The following is a 25,065-nucleotide window of genomic DNA, read 5'->3' on the forward strand; positions in this document are numbered from 1 at the left end:
CTGGAAAATCTCAAACCAAAAATTAGTTTACAGTTTTGTCTCTTCTGAAAATGTGACAAAATGTCTAGATAAAAATAAGCTTAGCATTTGGTTGTTAATGTGTCTTTTAAAGTGTGATAAATAATAGGTTTACATCTAAAAACAGTTTACCGTTCAAAAAAATAGCTTATGTTCATGTCTTTTAAAAATGTGAGCTTACTGTTTAAAAATTAGCTATTTCGTTGTTTGTGCATCTTTTAAAAATGTGAGCTTGCAGTTAAAAATACCTTTTCTGTTAAAATTGAGTTCAGGTCTTCTAAAAATGTGAGCTTATGATTTTCATGTCTTAAAAATGACTGAATGTGATTTTACAGATGAAAATAGGAGTTTGCTGTTAAAATGAGCTCATGATTTTGTTCATGTCTTTTAAAAATGTGGGCTTACTGTTATAAGAAATGAAATGTAAATGCAGTATAAGCCTAATAAAGTGGTTGATTTGGGGAAAAAAACAACTTGTTTTAATGATTTATAAATTATTTAATACAAGTAAAGAATATATAAGCTGAAAATTTGGTAAGTTTTGTCTATTAGCCTTTTTAAGTTATCTGTACTTAAACATTTAAGTTAATTCAATGAAGAGACCACATTTGGTTAACTCAATAAATCGAGTTGTCAATTTTCCATTACTCAAACGAACTGAGGGAATCACTTTCCTCAAATCATTTGAGTACTCTCAACTTATTAGGGTTTACAGTGTAGGAAAAGTAAAAATTAAGAATAAAATTAAGAAACCCATTAATGATATACACTTATAATTATAACAAACATTTTTGTCAACACTTCATGTCATCACCCCCCCTTCTAGGCCCACCCACCATCCAGCCCAGTGTTTTTGTAGACAAAAGGAGGGTGCTGGCTATGATTTTGAAAACCACCAGAGGGCTGTAGTGAAGGATGGCAGTTACTCAAATTTGCTAAACAGATATTTTAACTTTAAACTGCATATGCGAAAGATTTAAAACAGTGTAAAATAATAAACTTGTACTGCATACTTCACTTGACAAAGTGTATTAAGAAGCCTACTGTACATGCTTGGGATATGTCCAATGGACATCACCTGTAACATTATATACAGTGCAGCAGGCGTGCAACCTGTTTTAGACGATATACAGTATAGGTTTCTCTTAGCAAATGTTTATTAAACATATCATAATCATAATAATAATCTCAGTTAGATGCAAAACAACTTACAAATGGATTACAACTAATAGACTGAAAATATAACAGATGACCAAGCACAAATTGTAGGTAAACAGATAAATAAAAATATGTGTCTAATTAAATATACCAGAAAATGCGGAGGTATTTATTTACAAAAAAAAAAAAAAAAGTAAAGTTTTAGTTGTACTAATATTGTTAATATATGTTAGTAATTTCAAGATTTATCCCATAAAATTTCCATTTACTAACCTAAATCATTCAAAAAATAGCAAATATTTTCAGAGCACTGAAAAAAACAACACCAACTAAACAGTATAGTCATCATCAGAGCATATTTTGTAGTTGGTTATGCTCTTTGTAGACGGTTTTTTTTTGTTTTGTTTAGTTTTTTTGTAGTTTTTTTATTGCAGCTATATCAGATATGGGTCTGACCTTAACTGGCCTTTTCAGTGATAGGTCTACCATAGTTTAGCTGTGCCAAAAGCCACTCCTCCTTATATATAAAACGCATCAATATCGCCCACTTAATTTCCTCTTCAGCTCAGTTTTGACTCAGTGTAGAAATGTTACGTATTTCAGCTGCAGCTTTATTGCTCTTTGGGACAGGTAAGAATTATTTTTTATTTATTTTACTGTAAACTACAATTCTATGATTAGAGACACATAATAAAATCTTTGTAGAGTTTAAAATGGGAAGACACAGATTAAAACGGGGAGACATTTTAACACAGAAAATGTTGTTTTGTGGTGTGTTATGGTTTTACTTTTCTTGTTTAATGGCTTTCAGGTTTTCTCCAAGTTATGTTTTCGATAGCAACTATACAGGCTCATCCAGGAAACAGTGTCACAGTGTGGTGTCCACACAATATTCATATTTCTGGAAATCTGTTCTGGTTCAAACAAACAGATGGTGATGTGCCTATTACTATTGTGCGTATGTTATGCACTGAAAGTCTTCAGAAGGTTGAGCCAAGATATTTCAACAATTTCACAAAAGACCACATGGTCATGCATCAGTTCAGCAAAAGCACCAGCCTAACAATTAAGCGTGTGGAAATTTGGGATTCTGGCTTCTACTTTTGTGGAGCTGGGGGTTATGATGTGAATTTTGGCAATGGAACCAGACTTGAAGTGAAAGGTAATCTTTTTTACACTCACTATACTCTCATTTTATTTACTGCTTATAGCTCTTTTTTCTCTCTTTGTTATTAATAGCACATGTTGAAAAACACCACAATTTGAAAACCACTGTAAATGCCACAATGGTAAATGACTTATCCTCGCCAACTGTTTTCATATCAGAGAAAAAATACACAAGAACCTCAAAAAAAGGTATGTTATTTTACTTTCATTATCAAAATGAAAACTGCAGGTGTTTAATATATGAATGTTCTTGTTTAATCTATTAATTCAAATTATGGGGGGGGGTCATAAAATGTGTTCTTTGTGGCATCACTTAAAATGTATCATCGAAATGATATCCACTCTTTACAGATCATGAGCAATCATCCGTGTCTATTGAGGAGTGTTCTGGAGACATCTATTTCAAACTGACCCTCCTATTTGGTGGAATCATTTTTTTTACATGTATCGTTCCTCTTATTTTGGCGATTATCAGGGAACACAGAAAGCAGAAGCATAAAAGAGGTAAACTCTTTACACATGGTTAAAAAGATCAACTAAATCACAAATGTGGAACGAATATTTAAAAAAAGGCTTTAGAAATCATTGGAATTCTCTCAATATTTTAATAGCAACTGATTGTCTTTTTCTGTGCTTTGTAGCGGTCGCTGAATGTCAAGCACAACAGCTTAATGACAAGGTAAACTCCACAGACTTATATAACTCTAATGGCTAAGTAAAAACTATTTTTAAAAAATCCCAGTTTCCCCATATGATAACAAGCAAAGCTTTGTTTTCTTCCAGATTGTGCTATATATATATATATATATTGGCATTTTCAACAACATGTGTTGTACTTTAAAAGCATTAAGCATAAATCTAATTTAATTTTTTGTATAGGTCTTGTGTTTGCGTGTGTGTGTGTGTTATTAATTATCATCTTCACAATATTATTTCCAATTTTATTTGGCTGTTAAGGATGTGAATAGTTGCATTTTCTACTTTTTTCTGTAGATTTTTTTTTTGGAGGCTAGGGGAAAGGAAAACGGTATCCAAAGGCTATAGAATAAAATCAAAGACGTGTGACCCTGGACCACAAAACCAGTCTCAATTTTTCGAAATTTAGATGTATATATAATCTGAAAGATGAATAAATAAGCTTTCCATTGATGTATGGTTGGTTAGGATCAGGCAATATTTGGCTGAGATATAACTATTTGAAAATCTGAAATCTGAGGGTGCAAAAAAATCTAAATATTGAGAAAATCACCTTTAAAGTTGTCCAAATGAAGTTCTTAGCAATGCATATTACTAATCAAAAATTAAGTTTTGATATATTTACGGTAAGAAATTTACAAAATATCTCCATGGAACATGGCCTTTACTTAATATCCTAATGATTTTTGGCATAAAAGAAAAATTGATAATTTTGACCCATACAATGTATTTTTGGCCATTGCTACAAATATACCCCAGCGACTTAAGACCTCTTTTGTGCTCCAGGGTCACATATGATCACCTGGATTAGAATCTTGAAATACATGTTTGTACTTTTCAGGAAAATGATTCAGTAGAATATGCTGCTGTGTATTTCTCAAACAAGAGACTCAAAACAGGAGGACGACATACTGAGGATACAACTGCTGTGTACACTGATACTACCTGAAGCATGAAACTTACTATGAATGAAACATATTATTAATTTATTAACTATGGTTTATTTTTAACAGCTAAATATTATCACTGTTTTACTTATTTTCAATTATTGAGGTGATCGGAGATCTGTCTTTTCCATGTATTACTGTACATAATGGCTAAATTTATTAACATTGCATTGTAATTTACTTGACTCCTCATATTAATTAAATCTGAATCTAGACCTAATCTGAGCTCTTGAATTTATATTCCAATCATCAGTGTTTTAGGTTGCATCTCAATTTGGATGTGGTTCCAACTGAGTTTTGCATGCTCCTTCAAACCCTGGGCCTTCAGAGAATTAAAGTTTAACTATTTGTGGGGCAGGTAAAATGTTTATCAATAATATAATTCAGGAAGGATCAATAAAAGACATATTCAAAGATACATTTGTCAAATATGCTTCTAGTTCTTCGTAAAGCTGCTTTGAAACAATTTATTCCCAAAAGTGTTATGGGGAAACTATGGGCTGCTAAAGCAGTAAACAAAACAATACCTCTGATCAATAATGAATCTTCTTATATTGAACCATTAGTCCCTGTGGACTCGCCTGTTGATTGACAGGTTTGCCATAGTTTGATGTAAGCATAAGCCACACCCCTTCACATAAAAAAGCACATTGATTTCCTCATCTTAATTTCCTCGTTGGCTCTAGTCTGATTCAGTACAGCAATGGTGCATATAATAATTTCAGCACTGGTGATCTGTGGCACGGGTAAGCATTACTGCACTATAATTACTTCAATCATGCAAGATTAATGAATGATTAATTCAAGACTGATTAGTAAACATTAGGTTTAAGACAGTTCTATACACAGCATTTCTTGTGTGTTATCAATGTTCTAAATATTATTATTTTTAAAGTTTTCCTCTGTTGGATTTAGGTTTTCTCACAGCTAAAGCATCTCAGTCAGCCAATATCACAGCTCAGCCAGGAGATAATGTGATAATTTGGTGTCAACACACCTCAACAATTGGAAACAACATACACTGGTTCAAGCAAACAAGCAGTGCTGTACCTCTTAGCATTGTATACATGATGTTACCCTACGAGCTTGAAGTAAAGGCAACATATTTAAATGATTTTCAACCAGACCGTCTTGTGATGTCTCTGAACAGCAAAAACACATCCCTAAGAATTTTAGATGTGAAAATTTCTGATTCTGGTCTGTACTACTGTGGTTGGCAAAACTGGGTGATGACATTTGGTGATGGAACACACCTAGACGTTAAAGGTAATCATCTTTCAATGTTCACATTTGTTGAATAGCTTGCACACAATATGTACAGTAGAAAATCCTTATCCATCCTTATGATTTCCAAAATGCTTCTGTGATGCTGTGTGGATAAGAAGCTGTGTTGATTTGCCTCCTACATTTCAAGTCTTAATTTATTATGCAGAGAGGAGTGCTACACCACTGCAAAATGAAACAGAAATAACAAATAAAGGTGTTTATCATCTGCCTTTCTCTAATGCTTGTAATATTCATATACAATAATGCTTTTGTCTAGATGGGGGTGTGTTAGAGTAAAATGTGATTTACTTTTAACAGATCTGAAAACGAGTCCGATTTCTACGAAAGACTGTTCTGAAAAAATCTTTTATAAGCTGACCTTTATTTTTGGTGGGTTTATTGTTATTCTCATCATCACTCTGCTCACCATGCTCATCATTAAGATACAGGGCAGAAACACGCAGGGAAAAGGTAACAGTACGTCTATTCAGTTCAAAAGATTTACTCACAATGCTGTATGGATATCATTTGCAAATAACTGTGTAGTGAAATAATTGTAAATAATATAAAACTATACCTCTCTTTTTTTTTTTTAGTTTCCATTTCTGTCGCCGCAGATGCTGATCTCCATGAAACACAACATCATGAGGTAAGCTAATTGTTATAATAAAAATGTCCATTCTCTGAATGTGGAATAAATGCATTTGAATTCTTAGCCAAAGAGTAAAGGTTTTTTTTTTTGTTTTTTTTAGAATTCATCTAAGATCTGCAACATGTATTGACAAAAATAATTGTACAGTTAAATTAAAGACTGGGTCAAAAAAGATACGCAATATAAAAAATACGCAAGTCTATACGCAAGTTATAATGACTATGGCTATAAAGTAAATGTTCTAATATCAGTGTTTTTCAATATTATATTTATGTTGAAAATTCTTTAGGTGAAATATAGTGTGTTTTGAGATTGTTTTTCATACGGCCTGCGGTCCTGCTTCCCTTTTCTGTTTAGCTCTAACCATGTCTTTAAAAAGAACAGCATGGTTGAAATGTATTTGTGAGAACCCAACTCTTGAGACGAATATTGCTCTGTCTTGAGGAAATTTAATATAGTTAATTTTTAAAAGGAAAAATAAGGCAAAAAAAAGTGATAAAGTAAAGCTTGGGTAAAACATATCTTGCATTTTGTATGTATGGAGTACAAACAGCAACAATATCAGTAAAAAAAAAAAAATAAAATCACATTTCCAGACTATTTCCTAACTGTCCCCAACATCACAATTAGCAATTAATTATAATTCTAACACCAGAGAATGCATTTGGATACAAATAAGTCTATAGATGCATGTGTAAGTGTTTGTGTGCGTTCACTTATACGAGTTTCTTCAGTACATATTTGAATTAAATTTGTTAAAATGTCAAATTAAAATGAATTAAATAAAATGAATTAAAATGTCATTAAAATCATCTTTCAATCTGTTGCAGGAGCCTTATTCATCAGTGTATGCCGCTCTACAATTCTCAAAACACAAATCCAGAAGAGCAGCCAGAAATACAGACGATACAGATGTTGTGTATTCTGCTACTAGATAGTCTAACAGTAGCACAGAGTCAAATATTGTAGCCTACTGTAATGTTTAAAAGCCATATGATCACCAAGACTCTAATATTGAAACACTATTACTAATGCCTTACATTTAAAGTGAATATGAGCTCTGCAATGTTCAGTATTTTCAATGCAATAAAAGTTGTAAAGATCAAATGCATTTGAAAGTTCTAAGAAGTGTCATTTATATGTGTTTATGTTCTCTGTAATTAAGATATAAGCAGGCCCTTTCTCAAAAGGCAGGGGTTGTGAGTGATATCATTTCCTATACAGACCCTGACAGGAAGAAGCTCTTCAGTGTAGAATGAAACGTGCTGAGGGGAACTTCAGCGGACCAGATTACAAAGCTGTAAATATACACAACAAAACATAGCTGTACAAATTATTAAAACTATTATTAACTATGCACACATTTCACAAAAATATACTTTGTGAGCAGCAGCAGTATAGCCTGATCATTATGAATAAACTCATTATTTATTTTAAGCACATTATTTAAATTTATTTTAAATGTGTGTAAACTATGTTTTTTTTAAAAAAACAAATAAAGGCTTTCTTAAATGTCTGTGTGCCAGTGTGTGCACATGAGAGCACAACAGTTTGACTGTTTTCCACCCACCAGACTGACCCCCCGCTCATCTCTCAACCACACAAACACCATCACACTACATGCCTTTCACGCTACTTTCCATAACCACAGACAAAATACCCCTTGTTTTTAAGTGAGGTGTTAAGTCACAGATGACAATAACTTAAAAAATGCACTTTTATTATGAAACAGCCATGAAAATAAATTTAAAATTTAAAATCCCCATAACTGTAGTGCTAAGCAATTTTTAAATGATGGTACTGGTGGCACTAATAAAAGAGAATTTCAATTCAAGACCACAGTATTTAAAAATTGATTTGTTGTCTTTCAAAGCATGTAATTGTTGTGTGCAGAATCTGCCTTCTCTTAAATGGGTGTATTTTTTATTTTTGAAAAAAAAAAAAAAAACGGACGAATGATAGAACAAACGAATGAATGAATGCACCTTTCAAAAGTAGAATTTTCCAGGCCAGGCTCATTAATAAAATCAAAAACTTTGCTCTTGTTTATATGATCTGTCACTTATCTTGGTCCAACCTGCAGTCCAAAACATTTTACACGTACAAACGCTGGTAATTACAGACATTTTCTTTAACCTTAAAACACAAAACAGTACAACGTGTAATTCAAAATATAGGTGAAAAAAAGCTGAAAATTCCATAATATGAACAGTGCACTGGATCTAATATAGTAATAAGTTTTATCTTTAGTATAGTCTTTTGAAGTGTCTCTGCAAATGCAATTTTATCACAATGCATCGTTAAAGTGTGCAACTGCATGCGCGCCACATGTTAGTTCCTTTCACACGTTGACTAATGGTTTCGGAATCAGACTTATGCCATAAATACATGTAAGACAATGAATTTGTTGCACAGTGCTCAGGTTGCGGTCAGCTTTTGTTTCTGAAAGTAACAGAATAAACGAGAACTTAAGCGCACTTAGGTCTCTGTGGGTAAAAGTTTCCATACATCATCTTATTGCAGTGAAACACAAGTGTTAAAGGGTAGTGCAGACAGCTGTGATCTGGCTCTATTTAGAGTTTCTCCTCCAGCAATATTAAGCAACACTACATAAATAGCGATTACTCACTAATATGCACCTCTTCAATAGAAGTCACCATGCATTTTGTTTTTTGTTTTTTGTGGTTCAAAATTTGACACTTGCTAATTAGATATGATACTTTAACCTGCTGACAGATAATTTAACTAATTGCTCTAGAAGTTAAAACAAATTTGAAGTTCATTCCATCATATATTTCTCAAAGCAAAGATCTTGCCCTTTTGTAATATCATATGTTAATATTCAGTTGCTTTCAACTAATGTTGTTTTTAAACCCAAAATTGCATGACCTACAGGAGGGATATCCAATCCTGTTCCCGGAGGGCCAGTATCCTACAGAGATTAGCTCCAAACAGCTTTAACACACTTGCCTGGAAGTTTCTAGTGGATGCGTCTGAAAGCTGAAAAATGCTGCCTTCAGAGGATGCATTCCAAGGTAGGAATCAAGGCATGTCCAAATCTAATGTTAGATTCACTTCCTGTCTTCTGAGATGTCTTCAACTGATCGATTTTTGAAGGTAGCAGAGATGCATTCTTCGCTGCCTTTGACATCCCATAATCCTGAGTTCCATGCCGTGACTATTTAACAAAAAAAAATATTATTGAAATAAATAAAGCTTTCGGACCCAGCCAGTGAGTCTGAAGACCTTGGCTGCGCCCGAAATCCTCCTTATACCATTAAATAGGGCACAATTAGAGGGGACGGCCATTTATTGTGGTGTCTGAAACCATAGTGGACATTATTGAGTGCACTCATTCAGTCCCATAATGCACCGCAATAATGAGAGTACAGCCGATGTACACTCAGCAGCAAGAGAATACAATAATGCACTGTGTGGGTCGTATCGAATAAATTCCTGCATCTCACCAGAAGAAGCTGAATCATCCATCCATTCTCCAAACCACTTGTCTAATGTGGGTACAACATCATTCAGGTACAGATTTCTTATTTATTGATTATTAAATTGTTTAATTAAGGTTTATACATGCTAGTTTCCATTACAGAGTTCATTAAATCTTTTTAATGTAGTGGTGTGTTTAGATGTGTTTTGACCCTGTGTTTTTCCAATGACTGCACATAGGGGGCACTAGTTCATTAGCTGAGATGTTTTACAGGATAATATTGTTAGTGGTCATGTTAATGGACATGTTCTGAGGGTTAAATAATCAATTAGTCATCAAAAAGCATGTAAGTGTGTCCAATAGCCATGACAGGTTTAATTATCAGGAACAGCTCATAACTGGATGAGCTACTGTACAACATTTAAATGTTCCCTGTATTTCTAGACTACATACTACATTTAAATGTAATTTTGTGAGTATGATGTTATTAAAACTGTTTTCTATAAGGTTGATCAAATAACACTGGACCTGTTTTTTTGTTTGTTTGTTTGTTTGTTTGTTTCCCATTCTGAGCTTATTGTGTAGCAAGGAAATACAGAAAATAAAAGGTAAAACACTACAGAACAATAGAGTTTGCAAGAATTAAATTACCAGTTGATCATTAGGAGACACCAGAGCCAGATACACAGAGGCTCCAGTCATGATCATAAGAACAAAAAATAAGCCACATCGCATGCTATATGTCTTGGGTCAGAAGGCCTGAATGGAAAAATGACAACAGCCAATCACCTGCCATCTAAATCAGAAAGGCAAGTCTTGACTCCCCTAAACCCTGGCGTTTCACACCCACATGTCTTACAAACACTCCATAAGATGTTGTCAAATGCACAGAGGTCCTCAACTATGTTTAAAGTACTTCTGATATTTTTTCTATCCTTCAGGACAGGTGTGTTTGTTGGGGAATGGAAATTTGTTCTGCAAAGTTAATTCTCACCTTATAATATTTAAGAAAATGTTATTCTGATCTGTTCTGATGACACTGTTTGTACTTTTTTCTTCTCAGGCTTCATCGCATCTGCTGCTGTAGTTCAAAAGAAAGTCCTGGAGACCTTCACCGTAGGCGAAACTATAACCTTAGAGTGCTTGATATCTCAAGACCACGAAAACTATTTCTCTTGGTTCAAGCAATCTTTAGGCGAAGCTCCAACATGCATCCTCAGTCTCTATGCTGACACTTTAACACCAACATTTTACGGAGACTTCAAGAATGACAAGAGATTTACAGTTCTAAAGCAAGGAATTATTTTTTCTCTAACCATAAAAGATGCAAAGCCATCGGATACTGGAATCTATTACTGTGGTGCACGTGACTATGATCTTATAACTTTTAGTAGTGGGCTGTTTTTAAACTACAAAGGTAAGCAAACCTATAGCAAGAAGTCAAATTGCTTGTCCTGAAGAAAAAAAACCATCTCTGAACATCTAAATAATGTACTAGTTTTGTAATTTCAGGGGTAAATACAAGACAACATCATATTAAGCAGTTTTTGTCTGCAATGGACTTGGGTACTCAGGTAAATGAGCATGAGTTTAACCCGGGAGACTCTGTGAATCTTCAGTGTTCAGTTCTCACTGAGAAATCTGTAGGAAATAACAGCATCTACTGGTTTAGACATGAATCAGGAGATACACATCCAGGAATCATTTACAAGCATGGAAACATAAATGATCAATGTGAGAAGAGCTCTGAGAAAGATTCACATGTACAGTCCTGTATCTACAATCTCCCCAAGACGAACCTCAGTTTAACTGATGCTGGGACTTACTACTGCGCTGTGGTCATGTGTGGAGAGATTCTGTTTGGAAATGGAAGTAGGCTTGAAATTGGAGGTGAGAAAAATGCATATGATAGATCGAATCACATTTTAATTGCAATGTAAATATTTAGACTTTTTTTTTTTAAATCTTAGGACCAATTTCTGAGTTCATCTGGACTGACTTAATGGTCCCAGTTTTGGTAGCAACAAATATCTTGTGGTTGGTGATCATCGCTATTCTTCTATGTAAGAGAGTACAAAAACGACAAAAAGCATTTTCTGGTAAGCCATTTTCATATAAAAAATATTCACTGATGATCATATTGTATGATAATCTTGATTATTAGAGCATTACCGACAGTGATTTTGATGATGAAATTAAATCCACCTTAATTAAAAAATTGTTCTATTGTAAAATATGATGAATTCTGATTTTATCATTGAGATATGATTGAGAGAAGTTTGATTATTTTGGAGCACACACTGCAAAATATACATGTACATATTAACATATCTAAAAGTGTAAATATTAAAACTGTATATACTTTTCAAATGTATCTTTAAAAACTCACCGATTACTGCAACTGAAAAGGTTCATATTCTTTTCAGACACCCAGCCACTGCAAACAACACATTCTTCATCTCCTGCTAATGAGGTAAAATTTAAATAAACAATATTTCTATATTCATTATATTTTATGTTTTATTTATGTATGGATTACATTGCTGTTGGTTTTAGGGTGTAGAAGAGGAGTTGAGCTATGCGGCAGTACATTTCTCTGGAAGAAACTCAAACAGACACGAGACTGAAAGAAGCTCATACTCACATGTTGTATATTCCACTGCTAGATGCTCTAGTATTAAATAACAATTCTGTGATATAACATGATAAACTAATACGGTCCTATATATGTGTACTAGTTATATTTGATGTGGCCGAGTGTTATGAGTGCTAATAAAAAGAATGCCATTGTTTCACCAAAACTTTTGTCTTTTTTAGTATTTATATTAATTTAAATAGTAAAACATAAGGTAAAAGACATTTAAATCCATTGGTGGAAAAAACACATTTTATGAAAAAGGCCTTTTAAGTTGTTGACAGACTCATTCTTTCACTAAGAGATTTCTTATATTATTGATCAGTGAAGCAAAACTGATATATTGCAAGATATACAACAATATAATACTTGTATGCCTGGGGACAACATACAACAGGAGCTAAACATCTTCAGTGCTCATACCCCTAATAAAAAGAAATCTGCCCTTTTTGCTCATTGGCACATGTTATCACCTGAACCTATATATGCACATAAAATAAATAATAATAATAATAATAATAATAATAATACATGTCATTTGTAAGCAGTTTAAGCAAACCTTAGTTAAATTAAGGTTTATAACATAAATAACTATCTGAGCCAGCTGAAGCAGAGTTTCACCGGCGTGCACAGTTTGGCTATTCAACTCCCCCTGTTGTTGAGAATCGAAATTGCAAAGGTGAAGCAGTTAGTCTCAAAATGCAGTTCAAGAACTGAAATGTTTCCAATCCAGCCTCATGTATACTAAATTTCAAGTTTGTACTAGAGGTCCTGAGATCAAGTGAGCATGATACAACTTTTGGTGAACTTCCAAATCTGGTGTTACTGACAATTGGTGGCCAGTTAAGGAATTTTTCGGTGAGGCTGATACAATATTGATCAAACCAATAAATGATAGCATAACTTTTTACATTTATTGATAATTAAGATCACATATACGGATAATATCCTATTGATGATAATCTCTCATCACCAACTCAAGTAAATCAGCAGAACAAACCGCACAATATATGGATTATGACCATTATAAACATATGAGAGTATTTTTGAAATGTTTGATTTGATGTCAAATAAACCGTGCTGTTTTGCTTTTTTGTTGAAGCAGTGTTGCTGCTGTAAAGTTACACAGCTCGAGTTGTGTTGCTGGGTTTTATACAGTTTTGACTTTTTTCTTTATAGTCTGCCTTTACAGCAATTTCACTGTCCACTCGGTTCAAATGTGGATGAATGATGGCTACACGTAGATGTGTGCTCATGCTGCCAGCTGTGTGAGATCACTACCATACTGCTATTGTGAGGGTGGGTCCATTTGCTGTGATTGAGGGTAAAAGAGTGACCGCTAAAGATGTAGCCAACACTTAACATGTTGGCAATGCTTATTCAACAAGCAACTGTTTCTGTGATTAGCTTGATAAGTGTAATAAGTGTAACTTATGAGTTGTTGTTTTTTTATCTATTTATTTATTTGTTTTGTTTTTTTATAATATTTTATATATATATATTTATACTTATATATTTTTTATTGTTAATTATTTACTTTTACTTTGGGCTCTTAAATCTTTACTCGAAAGCTGAAATTTAAGCGTAGTCTTTGTTATTCTCTGAACTTAAATCTGAACACCTTATTCCCAGTTGAGCTGTTGTTGTGGTTGTTGCTCTTTTCGGAGGATAGTGATTGAACGAGTGTACTCTTTTCGTTCACTCAAACTTGGTTCTTTTCTTGTTTCTTTTCTATATTGTTCGTGGTTCATGTCATTTTTTTATATCCTTTAAAGGAACACTCCACTTTTTTGGGAAATAGAGTTAAACAGTTGAGTTTTACCGTTTTTGAATCAGCCGATCTCCGGGTCTGGCGGTAGTACTTTTAGCTTAGCTTAGCATAGATCATTGAATTGGATTAGACCATTAGCATTTGGTCATCAAAAATGACCAAAGAGTTTCAATATATTTTCCTATTTAAAACTTGACACTTCTGTAGTTACATCGTGTACTAAGACTGACGGAAAATGAAAAGTTGCGATTTTCTAGGCTGATATGGCTAGGAACTATACTCTCATTTCGGCGTAATAATCAAGGAACTTTGCTGCCGTTCCATGGGTGCAGCAGGCGCAATGATATTACGCAGCGCCTGAAAGTAGTCCCCAGCTCAGTAGATTGAGCAGATTGGATTCATCCACAGGTGACATTGGAGTGACATATAAAGTGTTAGATCTGCTTTATCCTAGGTCAAAGCCTAAAGTGATTCACTATAATCGGCTAAAACCTTACCGCTCTGTGTGGTCCCCTGAACCACATCCAGTTCTGGGAACCCCTCAAAATGGACGCCCTCCGCTTACAGGGCTATCAGGGTCCAGACCTTATGTTCATCAAGATTCCTCGGTACCCAAGTCTGTGAGACCCATTCAAGGGGTGCAAGAGAGGGATGATACATTACCTCCTGTTCAGAATGAACTGTCTGAGGGGTCTAGAGCTGAATTGCCAGTAGAAATCCCTTGTGACAGACCAGCAGAGGGCACGAAAACAAGGTCACGACGTTCTGTGCGTCCTCCAATACGTTATAGGGACTTTTAATGTCTTTATTAATCTCTATAGTGGTTTCACGAGTTCACACTTACATATATTAAATAGAATAAAGTTTATGCGTATTTTGTGTACTGTCCGAGGGGAGGGCTCGGAACTTTGGCCCGAATCCTGAATACCCCCCTATAGGTTAGGACAGGAATGGTTGTAAGTGCGGAGAAAGGGTGGCAGAGGGATGCTGGAAAACTGTCAAGGAACTGAGGTAAATCTGCTGTGTATATATACACACCTTTTATCTTGTTAACTGGGTTGATTACTGATTGTGCTCCTCTTGTGTTAATTAGGTTAATTATCTGAACGTGCTCCTCCCGAACTTTGGTAATAAAACATAATTTCACGAGTTCACACTTACATATAATAAATAGAATAAAGTTTATGCGTATTTGGCGTGTTGTCTGAGGGGAGGGCTCCGAGCTCGGAACTTTGGCCCGAACCCTGAGTACCCTCCAAAAGCAACATAGCAAAGGACAGCCGCCTAACGAATAACCCCCCCAAAATGAGCGCCGAAAATTTGGCGGGCTGGTGTTTCAGAAAGAAACTTAGTCTCTTGACCAGGGGGGCCTATACGAACTCCAACGGGAGCAGCTCATGGCGCCGGATAAATGAGCCCTACCGGCCTATGGACGAGGAACAGCGTGATTTGGGTCGCATGATCGGGAAGGCTCAAACCACATTTTGACGGGAGCAGCTCACAGCGCTGGGAAGATGGGCCCCACTAGCCGATGGACGAGGAGCAACATGATTTGGGAAGCCCGATCGGGAGGGCTCACACTGCTTCTCTGACGGGAGCAGCTCACAGCGTCGGATGGGTGAGACCTACTGGTCGATGGCATAGAGAACGGGCTTGAATCGACTGACCGGGAAGGTCCACGTAGCTTTGATGTGAGCAGCTCACAGTGTCGGATGGGTGGACCTTACCGGCTGATTGACGGTTGAATTAATTTTGAAGTGCTGGCTGCAAAAGCTAGATGGCATCCGATGGGAGTTCAGTACTCACTGTGTCAGATGGGTAAGCCTCGTTGGTAGACGGACGTAAAAGCCAATGTTTCCTGACCGGGAGGTACTTGCAGCGTCTGACAGGAGTTCAATACCCACTGTGTCAGACGGGTAAGCCTCGTTTGGTAGGCGGACGGATAAAGCCAATCTTTTCCTGACCGGGAGGCACTTGCAGAAATCTGACGGGAGTGCGATACTTGCTGTGTCAGACGGGCAAGTGACACTTGTTTTTTTTTTTTTTTTTTTTTTTTTTTTTTTTCAGTCGATGAGGGTTTGGTGAGTTTTTTAAATTGAGATCGATTAGTCCTGATGTAGCTTTTGAAAGCGTCTGAAGACCAGCTTGGATTTGATGCTTAGAGAGGCCTTTCTGAGCTGCTGAGGTTGCTGCACCGATGCAAAAAGAGTGGCTGGAGTAGTTATCCTCTGGGATGCCTGATTGTTGGAGAACAGATTTGAGGTGTTTTTGGAACCAAAAGCGAGTTACGGGTTTGTTGGAGTCGTCAAGAAATAGGGGTTTGATAGGGGACTTTGCTTGGGAGTTTCTAGATTGGATGTATGCGAGAACAGTTTGATATGGTTGGATTGATGACGGGAGGTTGACAATATAGATAAAATGGCCTTTCCTGGCTTGGTCTTGCTTTGTTTAATCAAAAAGGAGATTGTTTCACTGTCGAGGATGGATAAGCCTGAGATGGTGGGGTGGATTTTTGGATTGAATTTAGGAGTGATAGCGAGTTCTGAACATCTGAGAAAACCAAAAAAAACCAAGATAAACATAGTGTCGAGTGTGCGGGCGGTATTGATGGGCTGGTAGCCTGAACAGAGTGTATGAAAACATTTTGTGAATGTATAGTGTTATTGGTTGTCTGGAGTCAGGGCGGGTGGGTTGAGATCGTTGATCAATAGGGAGATTTGAGAGTTGTTTATTTCGGGAGAGGAAGTGCCGAAAATTAGTTTGTGAAAAAATTGGACGCTGCTTAGGTACCCTTTGATGGACCCAACTAGGAGGCCCTTAAAGCTGTTAAGGTAGGAGACAAATGAGGAGATTGAGAGAAGAGAAAAATCAGGAAACGGTAGGTTGTATGAAAGGTGGAATGATTTAAAACACCTCCATGCTGTCACGTAAGATTGGAGGGTTCTGGGAGACATTGCTTGGAGGATGGTGTCGAGCGATACGTCGAGAAGGGGTTTTAACAGGTGGGCTACGGAAATATTAGTTCTGAATAGTGAGGCACTGGAGTTGGGAATTGGTCCGCGTCTGGAGCCAGTGTCCTGAATTTCTGAAACAGAAAACGAGAAAGAGAGTCAGCGATTTGATTTTTTTGAACCGGGAGCATGTTTGCCAATTATGATAAATTGGTCACATGCTGAGATCCAGGTGAGGCGTCTTAAAAAAAAGGCATCAGAACGTGTGAATGAGAACAGCTTTTATTGATGCACTGGACTGTTGCTTCATTGTCACAATGTACTAAAATACTGTTAGCAGTCCATTCTTTCCCCCACAGGAAGGCTGCTACTACAACAGGGTAAAGCTCAAACAGTGCTGAGGACTGTGTTGTGTCCTGGAGCTGGGGGGGCCATGGGGATGCGAACCATGATAGAAGCCCCCAAAACCGACTGAGGGAGCTGCGTCTGTGAACAGTTGGATGTCAACGGGAGAGGATATGAGATTGTTGTAGAAAAAGGATAAGGGATGTTATCCATAATGAGAGTTCCTCGTGACATGCCTGATTTATAGAAATCCTATCCTCTAGCGCGTAAACAGAGGACGCGAGGGAGAGGAGATGCAAAATGAAAGGGCGGCCCTGAGGGATGATAAGCATGGCGAAGTTAAGGTAGCCGAGCAAGGATAGGAGTTCACATTTTGAACAGTTTGAGTTATCTGAGAGGGTGGATGCTACGAGAATTATTCTGTCAATTTTTTCCTTGGGCAGAGATGCCTGGAATTTGATTGAGTCTAATATGATCCCCAGGAACTCGATGGAAGTGGCAGGGCCCATAGTTTTTTTCCTGGGCAATGGGGATACCGAGCTCAGAAAAAACTTTTTGAACTGAAAGGATGTGTGCTGCTGGAATGGCATTGGGAGGCGAGTAGGTCTGGGTATCGTTCAAAAATGTTCGATATCTATATCGATACCGATACCTTGAGTTCGATACCGGTTCCTGAACGATACTTTTTTCGATACCAATTTTATGAAAACAGTTTTAACAAGATTACATTATCTCAAAAAACTTTGGTTTTATTTTTTTTAGCTTGTTGACATGTATACAGACTCAAAGACTCATCTCCTGAGCCACTGCACAAAGGAACAAAATATAGCCAACACAATAAATCAGTACAAATAATTTTAATAAAGCTCAAATAGTTTTCACTAGTGCGTGCTCTAGTGCGTGCTCGTTTTAAAACGCATAGCTCAGACAGAATCATCATTTCTATTTATTTATTCTAGGTTGTTAAAGACTTCAAGAAATTTTAAATCTTTATCCACTTTCATAAGTGGGTGTTTTATTTTCTTTCACAATATGTTTTATTGTTATTAAATTCTATGTTGTAGTATGTCTAATTATTTGAATGCATAAAAACTACTTAGTTTCAAATTTATTCTTAAAACAGCCTTATGAAATGTTTTCTTTTTCCTCAGAAATTCTGTGTTCTGTATCTGGTTTTCAAATGAAGACATAAAACATTAATTTCATTTTTCTTTTAAATTATTGAAAATAAAACTTTATTTATTTTGGCAAACAAAATTTTACTATTAAAATTAAAACATGGAAGAAATGTTGTGTGATCATTAATTAAAAAATAAGAGTTTTAATAATTTTAATAGTAGCCTAGTAGTAGCAGTATGTACACTCTGCTGAACAATATTAATATATTTCTGCCGCAGTGTCTTCCAAGTTAATCCGAACTTTTATTTTGACGTGTTTCCGGGAATACCTTTACAGTTCTGTGTGTATATGATATGACACAAGTTTTACTTAAACGGTAAAATGCTCATGAAGTGACTCTCCTCATTTAGTGAGACGGCAGACGCTGAAATGTCACGCGAGCTTCAGTCTGTGTCAAGTAAGCGAAACTGCGCGATATAGAGAGCAGACTGCTCCGTACGCTTTCGAATTGCTCTCGCGGCTGTCAAACACTGATCAATCAGCACCGCGTCACTTCTAGTCAAACACACCTAGTGCTGCAGGCTTATTGGCTCACTGACGTTAATGAGATTAACCCCTTAGGTATCGAAATTTGGTACCGAACGACAAGACGTTTTTCGATACTCGGTGGTATCGAGGCAATTCGATCGGTGCCTAAAAAGTATTGAACTCGATACCCAGCCCTAGAGGCGAGATTATTAAAAAATCATCGAGTAAATGAATGAGGTGAGGGATTGCATAATTTTTTGATAAAATCCAACAAACGACCTCTGATAGCATGTCAAATATCTTGAGGCTGCTTTTGCATCCGAAAGTTAAACACACCGAAAAATAGAATTTCCCGTGCCAGCACACCCCGAAAAGGTGCCACGAATCCAAATGGATGGGCATCACTTTAAATGCTGAGGTGATGTCAATTTTTGCCATCCAAGCGCCGTGACCTACTATTTTTAACATATCGATCGCGTGATCAATATCATGGTATTTGGGAGAAAATTCATTGAGAGGAATCAAGCTGTTTATGCTTGGGAACGGGGAATTATGAGGAGCTGACAGGTCGATTATAAGGCGTTTCTTACCTGAAAATTTCCTGGTGGCTACTCCAATGGGGCTGATTTGGAAAACTGGAAGGGGGGGTTGGGAGGGAGCGTCAAAAGGGCTGATCATGAAGCCTGAATCTACTTCTTTTTTTAATCAAATTGTCAACGATGTCGGGCTCTGCGAGAGCAGATTGGAGGTTGTTACGTGTAATGCTTTCAGAAAGTGGGCATTCTACGCAGGGTTTAAAACCGTGTTTGAGGCCTGACAGCAGATAATTTGTGAATTCGGTGTCTGGGTGGTTACATAGTTTGATAGATAGGTGAGAGATATTCACAGGAGTCGATAAGTAATTTTGTGATTTTTTTATTAGCTGATTTTCTTACAGGACATACATGACGGGCATGAGCACCGCCGCAAAAACTGCAGATACGAAGATACCGGCTACGTTGTCTGACACATTTGCCGATGTTGAAATGGTGGCAGGGCTGCCTGCTATCGGTAGAAGGAGCATTCCTTCTGAAATCCAAATTCACTTTATTTGCGTGTCTTGGCACGTAGCTAGTGGATTTAACAGGGGATGTGACTAGGCAGGGGAGAATAGAGGGGTTAATTTGTGGGCATAGCATAGTGGAATGGGCCACTGACCTGTAGACCACGCATGAGATGTTTCTGCAGCCCAGAAACACTCTGCTGTAAAGGTTGGAGTCGATTGCGCCCCAGTAGGAACATTGGTTCCACTGTGAGACCCGTACGGCACATTTTGCAGAGAAGAGCTTGTGGTAGGTACAGAAATGCCCTCCCCCGTAGGACAACGTGAGTTCAGCTATTAGCGCCAAATAATCATTCAGCTCGCGCCACCTATGGGGGAAGGCTGAGCAGATTATTTTAGTGTAGCGGCTGAATGCAATGGTGAATTCGGAAAGTGACAGTATGCGTGATGATAGTGGGTTTTGATTTTTAAGAGTTACTGAAAATTCTCCGCAGTCCATTTGGCGGTTAGATTCAGGCGCAGGAATCAAGAAAAGAAGACTTGAGAGGTCTATGTCCGCACCTGCTAGAATATGTGCCCGGATGTTGTAAGCCACTGGTGGAGGCTCCAATGCAACAGCATTTGCTGGGACAGGCAGAGGTGTTGCTGTAAATAGAGAATATGGTGATTTTGAGTGCAGTAAAGAGGAGTGAGGGAGAGGAGGAGGAGCCGCGATCGTCGGCAGAGGCAACCTCACGCTTGGATCGGGCTCTGAAATTTGAGGTGGCAGGTTGTAATAGGAAGGAGGAAAAGACTGAGATGAGTGTGCATGAATAGCAAGCTGAGGCAGCCTCGCGCTTGTTTCAGCTACTCCGGGCCACGGGAAGGGGGTGGGGTTTGTGACACCCTGAAGGGGTTGAGTAACTTGCGCCGCTAGCAGAGGCAGTGGCCCAGGCTCGCTGAAGGCCTGCCGCTGCGAGCCGGTGTTCGAGACGGACCGGACCTTGAGCAGGATAAACGAGGAGTTGAGCGAGGCAATCCGGGGATCCGGGATCCGGGCAAATCCGGGATCTTACGAGCATTGCTCGCTTTGTTGGCCCCCTTTGAGGCTGCAGTGGATTTTGGCGTGAGGTTGGTTGATTGCAAGGTAGCGTAGAGATCGTACAATTCTGCTTTGTTCATCCTTCATGAGAACTGCACTTCAGAATTGATAAGCGCTTGCCTCAAGCTTAATACGGTCCACTTCTCAATAGGAGGAATTGATGATCCTGCTGAACAATAGGAGGAGGCTGGTGAAGCATTTGGAGGTCTCACTGGTGGAGGCGAGAATTGTCCTCGGTCTCTTGGTGGGCATGTAGCTAGCCGAGCAGAGCGGCTGGCTGCGCGATGAAGCCTCGAGCTCGGCGGCTTCGTTTGGAGGAGGAGTGGTGATGCTGGGGCCGGCAGGTTGTGGCGTAGGATCCGGGGATGATCCGGACTCGTTGGATGGCGACAGTTCGTTTTGCGACATCGTGCTAGGAGCAGAGATCAAATGCTGGAAAACTGTCAAGGAACAGAGGTAAATCTGCTGTGTATATATACACACCTCTTATCTTGTTAACTGGGTTGATTACTGATTGTGCTCCTCTTGTGTTAATTAGGTTAATTATCTGAACGTGCTCCTCCCGAACTTTGTTAATAAAACATAATTTTTGGTTCCTTCTCATTTGCTAATACATTCACAGTGGAATAATGTCAAATGAGGTCAGAAACATAACACATTCAAGTTGTTATTTGTATGTTGAAAAAGTTTACTGTTGTTGAAACCTCTGAATTATTATTTTTTTTTCTGTACCTGAAAGTGTTTTGTGTTGAAATTACAAAGGTCTGGAAAGCTTATGTTGTTGTGTTTTTTAGAAAACGAGGACGTTTATTTTCATAAGGGGGAAGTAGTGTAAGAGTTAAAAAAAAAATTAAACCCAATTTTATTTTTGTGTTAGAAATGCCCCATGCTAAAGTGTCTGTAGTTATGAGGACTTTTATTCTGACGGGGCGGAAGTCGGAGAGAAAAGAAGGAGAGGAGAAGGTGAATGGAGAATAAAGTGTGGATAAAGAGCTCGTCAGGGTATTATTTCTTTAAACATTCAGATAAAGCCCGAAAACAGTCACAAGCGCTCAAGCAAGTGTCACGATATTGTAAGGTAAGGAATTACTTTTAAATAACAGTAATAAGTAATCTATAATGTATTACAGTTTGGAAGTAACTTCCACAACATTGCAAATAGTGGCAATTATCTGCACCTCAGTATTGTAATACATTATAAAACAGTATGCAATAATAAGGTATTGAGTGTAAATTATAGTTTTAATTCAAATTATTAAATGGATGCCACCTTATTGGGACAATAAAGCCCTCCCTACACCTACCCTAACCCTACCTGATACTCTTATTTTCAACTTTTTTATTATTTCCTTAATTTTTATTGAAAATAAATGCCTTTCTGATGCAATATGAGATTTGAAAAGGGAGAAAAAAAACTTTGGCAAGTTTACACTACTGAAATTGATGTTAAAAGTGTGTTTTCTTTTTTAGTGTTGACTAACTGCCAACAAGGCAAGCTATTTGCACTTAGTGTAAATACTACATAAAAATAGTCACACTTGTGTTGATCGCAGTCAAAAATGACTGCATTCATTGGAAATGAATGAGAAATGTGCAAAAATACATAGAATTTTCAATCTACAAATCAGTCATGATGATCATGACATAACAATCATGCATAACAATAAAGGGGTGATACTCTAAAATATCACACTCTGCCCACCCCCCACACCACAGACACAGATATATGAACTATTACAACTGTAACACAAAACATGTTTCTGCAAATGCATGAAATAAAATCAATCATTCAGCCAAAAATGCAGTCAAAACACAGACACCAAGGAAGGGGTTACACACTAAAACATCAAGAGTACAAAGACACACGATCATTTACACGCACTCACAGACACACACACACACACACACACATCACACTATTATACACACACAAATTAACTGGTGTGACTATAACAATATGGCGAAATTGAGCCAGAAGACTCAAATAATAGGTTTAAATCAGATCAACTTTATTATTAATTACTGATAAAGCATTCCTGTTCATTTTTGTTCCATTTTTGTTGTTGTTGAATTTTGATATCTGTAATAAAATGCCTTTCTCTGTGTTCAGGTTTGACTGTAGTAAAAGTATGCAAAAACTAACATTTCAAACAAACATTTCAAACAAAAAAAATCTAAACTTTTACAAAAAGTTGTCTTTGAGAATGTCTAAATATATATCCAGATGCACAACTTAATATAAATAAGTCTTTATGCCTACCACTAGAGAGTTTATAAGCCTATTATATGGAGATCTACTGTATATAGAAATTTAGTGGCTAAACCATGGAATTGCAGATGTTTTTCTTTTTTTTAACTCCGACCAGATGGCACTAATCTGACTTCAAAAATTGTATTTTAAAGGCATTGTCTCTATTTTAACATGAAATACTGCCATAATTGAAAAGTAATATCAAAATCTTATCAAAAGTAATAACAAAAACTGTTTTGTATTATTTTCAATGGGAAAATATTGATCGTAATTATTGCATAAATATTAATTAGTAGCTACCATGAAACTTTGAAATGAAAAAAGTTACATTTTGGGTGTTCAGTCAGTTTTGACCACGAACAACACAAGTGTGACCCCCAAATGAACAATACCAGAGGGTTAAGTAAAAATCTGTCTTTACAACTTTCACTTGTAATGGAGTAATATTTGACAAGCAGTATCTGTACTTTTACTCAAGAAATGGAGTTGTGTACTTTGTCCACCCCAAGAAAAATAACTAGGCTATAACTAACTATTTTTAGCTTCATTGTTACATTTTTTTTTAACTTCATTTTTGAGGAAACGCAGATTACTCACCGCTGACTGGACGAGACATCTGTCAATCAAGGTGTACAGGAAGAACCAGAAGAAGAACAGTAGAGTTAATTAAAGCATCAGCTCCAGTGGCGCAGCTCCAGTGGCGCAACTTTTTTTTTCTTCCTTTTCAAATCTCCTATCGCATCGGAAAGGCATTTATTTCAAATAAAAATTAAGGAAACAATCCAAAAGTTGAAAATAAAGTATCGGGTAGGTATTATTGCATACTGTTTTTTTTTTTTTTTTACTACAATACTGAGGTGCAGATAATTGCCACTATTTGCAACAAGTAGTATACATAATTGTGCGGGTAGTTAAATTTTTATTTTTATATATTTACATTTACATTTAGTCATTTGGCAGACACTTTTATCCAAAGCGACTTACAATTGGGGAATACAAAAAGCGATTAATCTTGAAGAGGCAATCAGACAGAGGAAGTGCTCGTAACACCAAGTCTCAGTCATTGTTCAAATAAGTACAAGCTAGTAAGCGGAAAGAAAGGTAGAGGGAAGCCTCTATCTTTTTTTTTTTTTTTTGAGTTTAGGGTGAAGTCAAGTACTGCCGAAAGAGATGAGTTTTCAGATGTTTCTTGAAGATTGCCAGGGATCCAGCGTTCCGGATAGGGGTGGGAAGATTATTCCACCAGCCAGGAATGGTGAACGAGAATGTTCTGGAGAGTGATTTTGAGCCTCTCTGTGATGGTACCACAAGGCGTCGCTCACTAGCAGATCTCAGACTTCTGGAGGGGATGTAGGTTCGTAATAGTGAGTGGAAGTAGGAGGGTGCTGAGCCTGTGGTAGTTCTGTACGCAAGCATCAGTGTCTTGAACTGGATGCGAGCTGCCACTGGTAGCCAGTGCAAGGAGATGAAGAGAGGTGTAACATGCGCTCTTTTGGGCTCGTTGAAGATCAGTCGTGCCGCTGCATTCTGAATTTAGGTACTTTACTGCATGTGTCTCAACTAGAGTCAGCAGTTCGACCTGGACACTCCACACCTCTTCACTGCTTCACACCAGACGATGGACACTTTAAAGTGTTCTGGTTAAAATTACAACAGTTCTGCTGTCCTTGTGGCTTTGGCTGAATCAGAAAAAACTTGCATAATAGTTGGAGAAAAATTTAAGGATCGCTCAAAATATAAACAAGGAACCAGCCCAGCTTCAATCTCTCAGTACTGAACATCGAGCAAACAGAAATCGTTGTGTACTTCTGTGGGATATTTATTTATTTATTTATTTTATTTTTTATTTTTGGCAAATGGAACAAGACTGATGTTTGAAAAGTCTTTCAGATTGATCACCCAATGGCCCAATGACAGAATCCAATGGCATGGGCGAAAGTATTCTGCAAGAAGGTCTTTTTGGGATATTGTCTTTTTGGCACATAAGTTCACATTG

At 37.2% G+C, this 25,065-nt stretch overlaps 3 protein-coding genes across 3 annotated transcripts; all 3 read left to right on the top strand.

Moving 5' to 3' along the window:
• The first annotated feature begins 1,730 nt into the window (after positions 1 to 1,730).
• Positions 1,731 to 4,404, top strand: LOC306888205 (uncharacterized protein). Its single transcript, XM_079446396.1, has 6 exons — positions 1,731 to 1,806; positions 1,988 to 2,338; positions 2,416 to 2,532; positions 2,695 to 2,847; positions 2,985 to 3,022; positions 3,881 to 4,404. The coding sequence occupies exons 1-6, from the start codon at positions 1,764 to 1,766 to the stop codon at positions 3,986 to 3,988; spliced, it is 810 nt and encodes a 269-aa protein (XP_079302522.1). The 5' UTR covers positions 1,731 to 1,763; the 3' UTR covers positions 3,989 to 4,404.
• Positions 4,405 to 4,670: 266 nt separating this feature from the next.
• Positions 4,671 to 7,014, top strand: LOC306888214 (uncharacterized protein). Its single transcript, XM_079446408.1, has 6 exons — positions 4,671 to 4,732; positions 4,902 to 5,252; positions 5,419 to 5,466; positions 5,571 to 5,723; positions 5,849 to 5,901; positions 6,735 to 7,014. The coding sequence occupies exons 1-6, from the start codon at positions 4,690 to 4,692 to the stop codon at positions 6,840 to 6,842; spliced, it is 756 nt and encodes a 251-aa protein (XP_079302534.1). The 5' UTR covers positions 4,671 to 4,689; the 3' UTR covers positions 6,843 to 7,014.
• Positions 7,015 to 10,218: 3,204 nt separating this feature from the next.
• On the top strand, positions 10,219 to 20,553 carry nitr12 (novel immune-type receptor 12; the record flags this gene model as incomplete). The annotated part of the gene is made up of 5 exons (XM_079434914.1): positions 10,219 to 10,292; positions 10,410 to 10,763; positions 10,859 to 11,236; positions 11,317 to 11,445; positions 20,417 to 20,553. Exons 1-5 carry the CDS (start codon positions 10,220 to 10,222, stop codon positions 20,551 to 20,553), a joined length of 1,071 nt encoding a protein of 356 aa, XP_079291040.1. The 5' UTR covers position 10,219.
• Positions 20,554 to 25,065: the final 4,512 nt, after the last annotated feature.

The sequence above is a fragment of the Barbus barbus genome, assembly GCF_936440315.1.
Source record: "Barbus barbus genome assembly, chromosome: 2".
NCBI classification, from domain to species: Eukaryota; Metazoa; Chordata; class Actinopteri; order Cypriniformes; family Cyprinidae; genus Barbus; species Barbus barbus.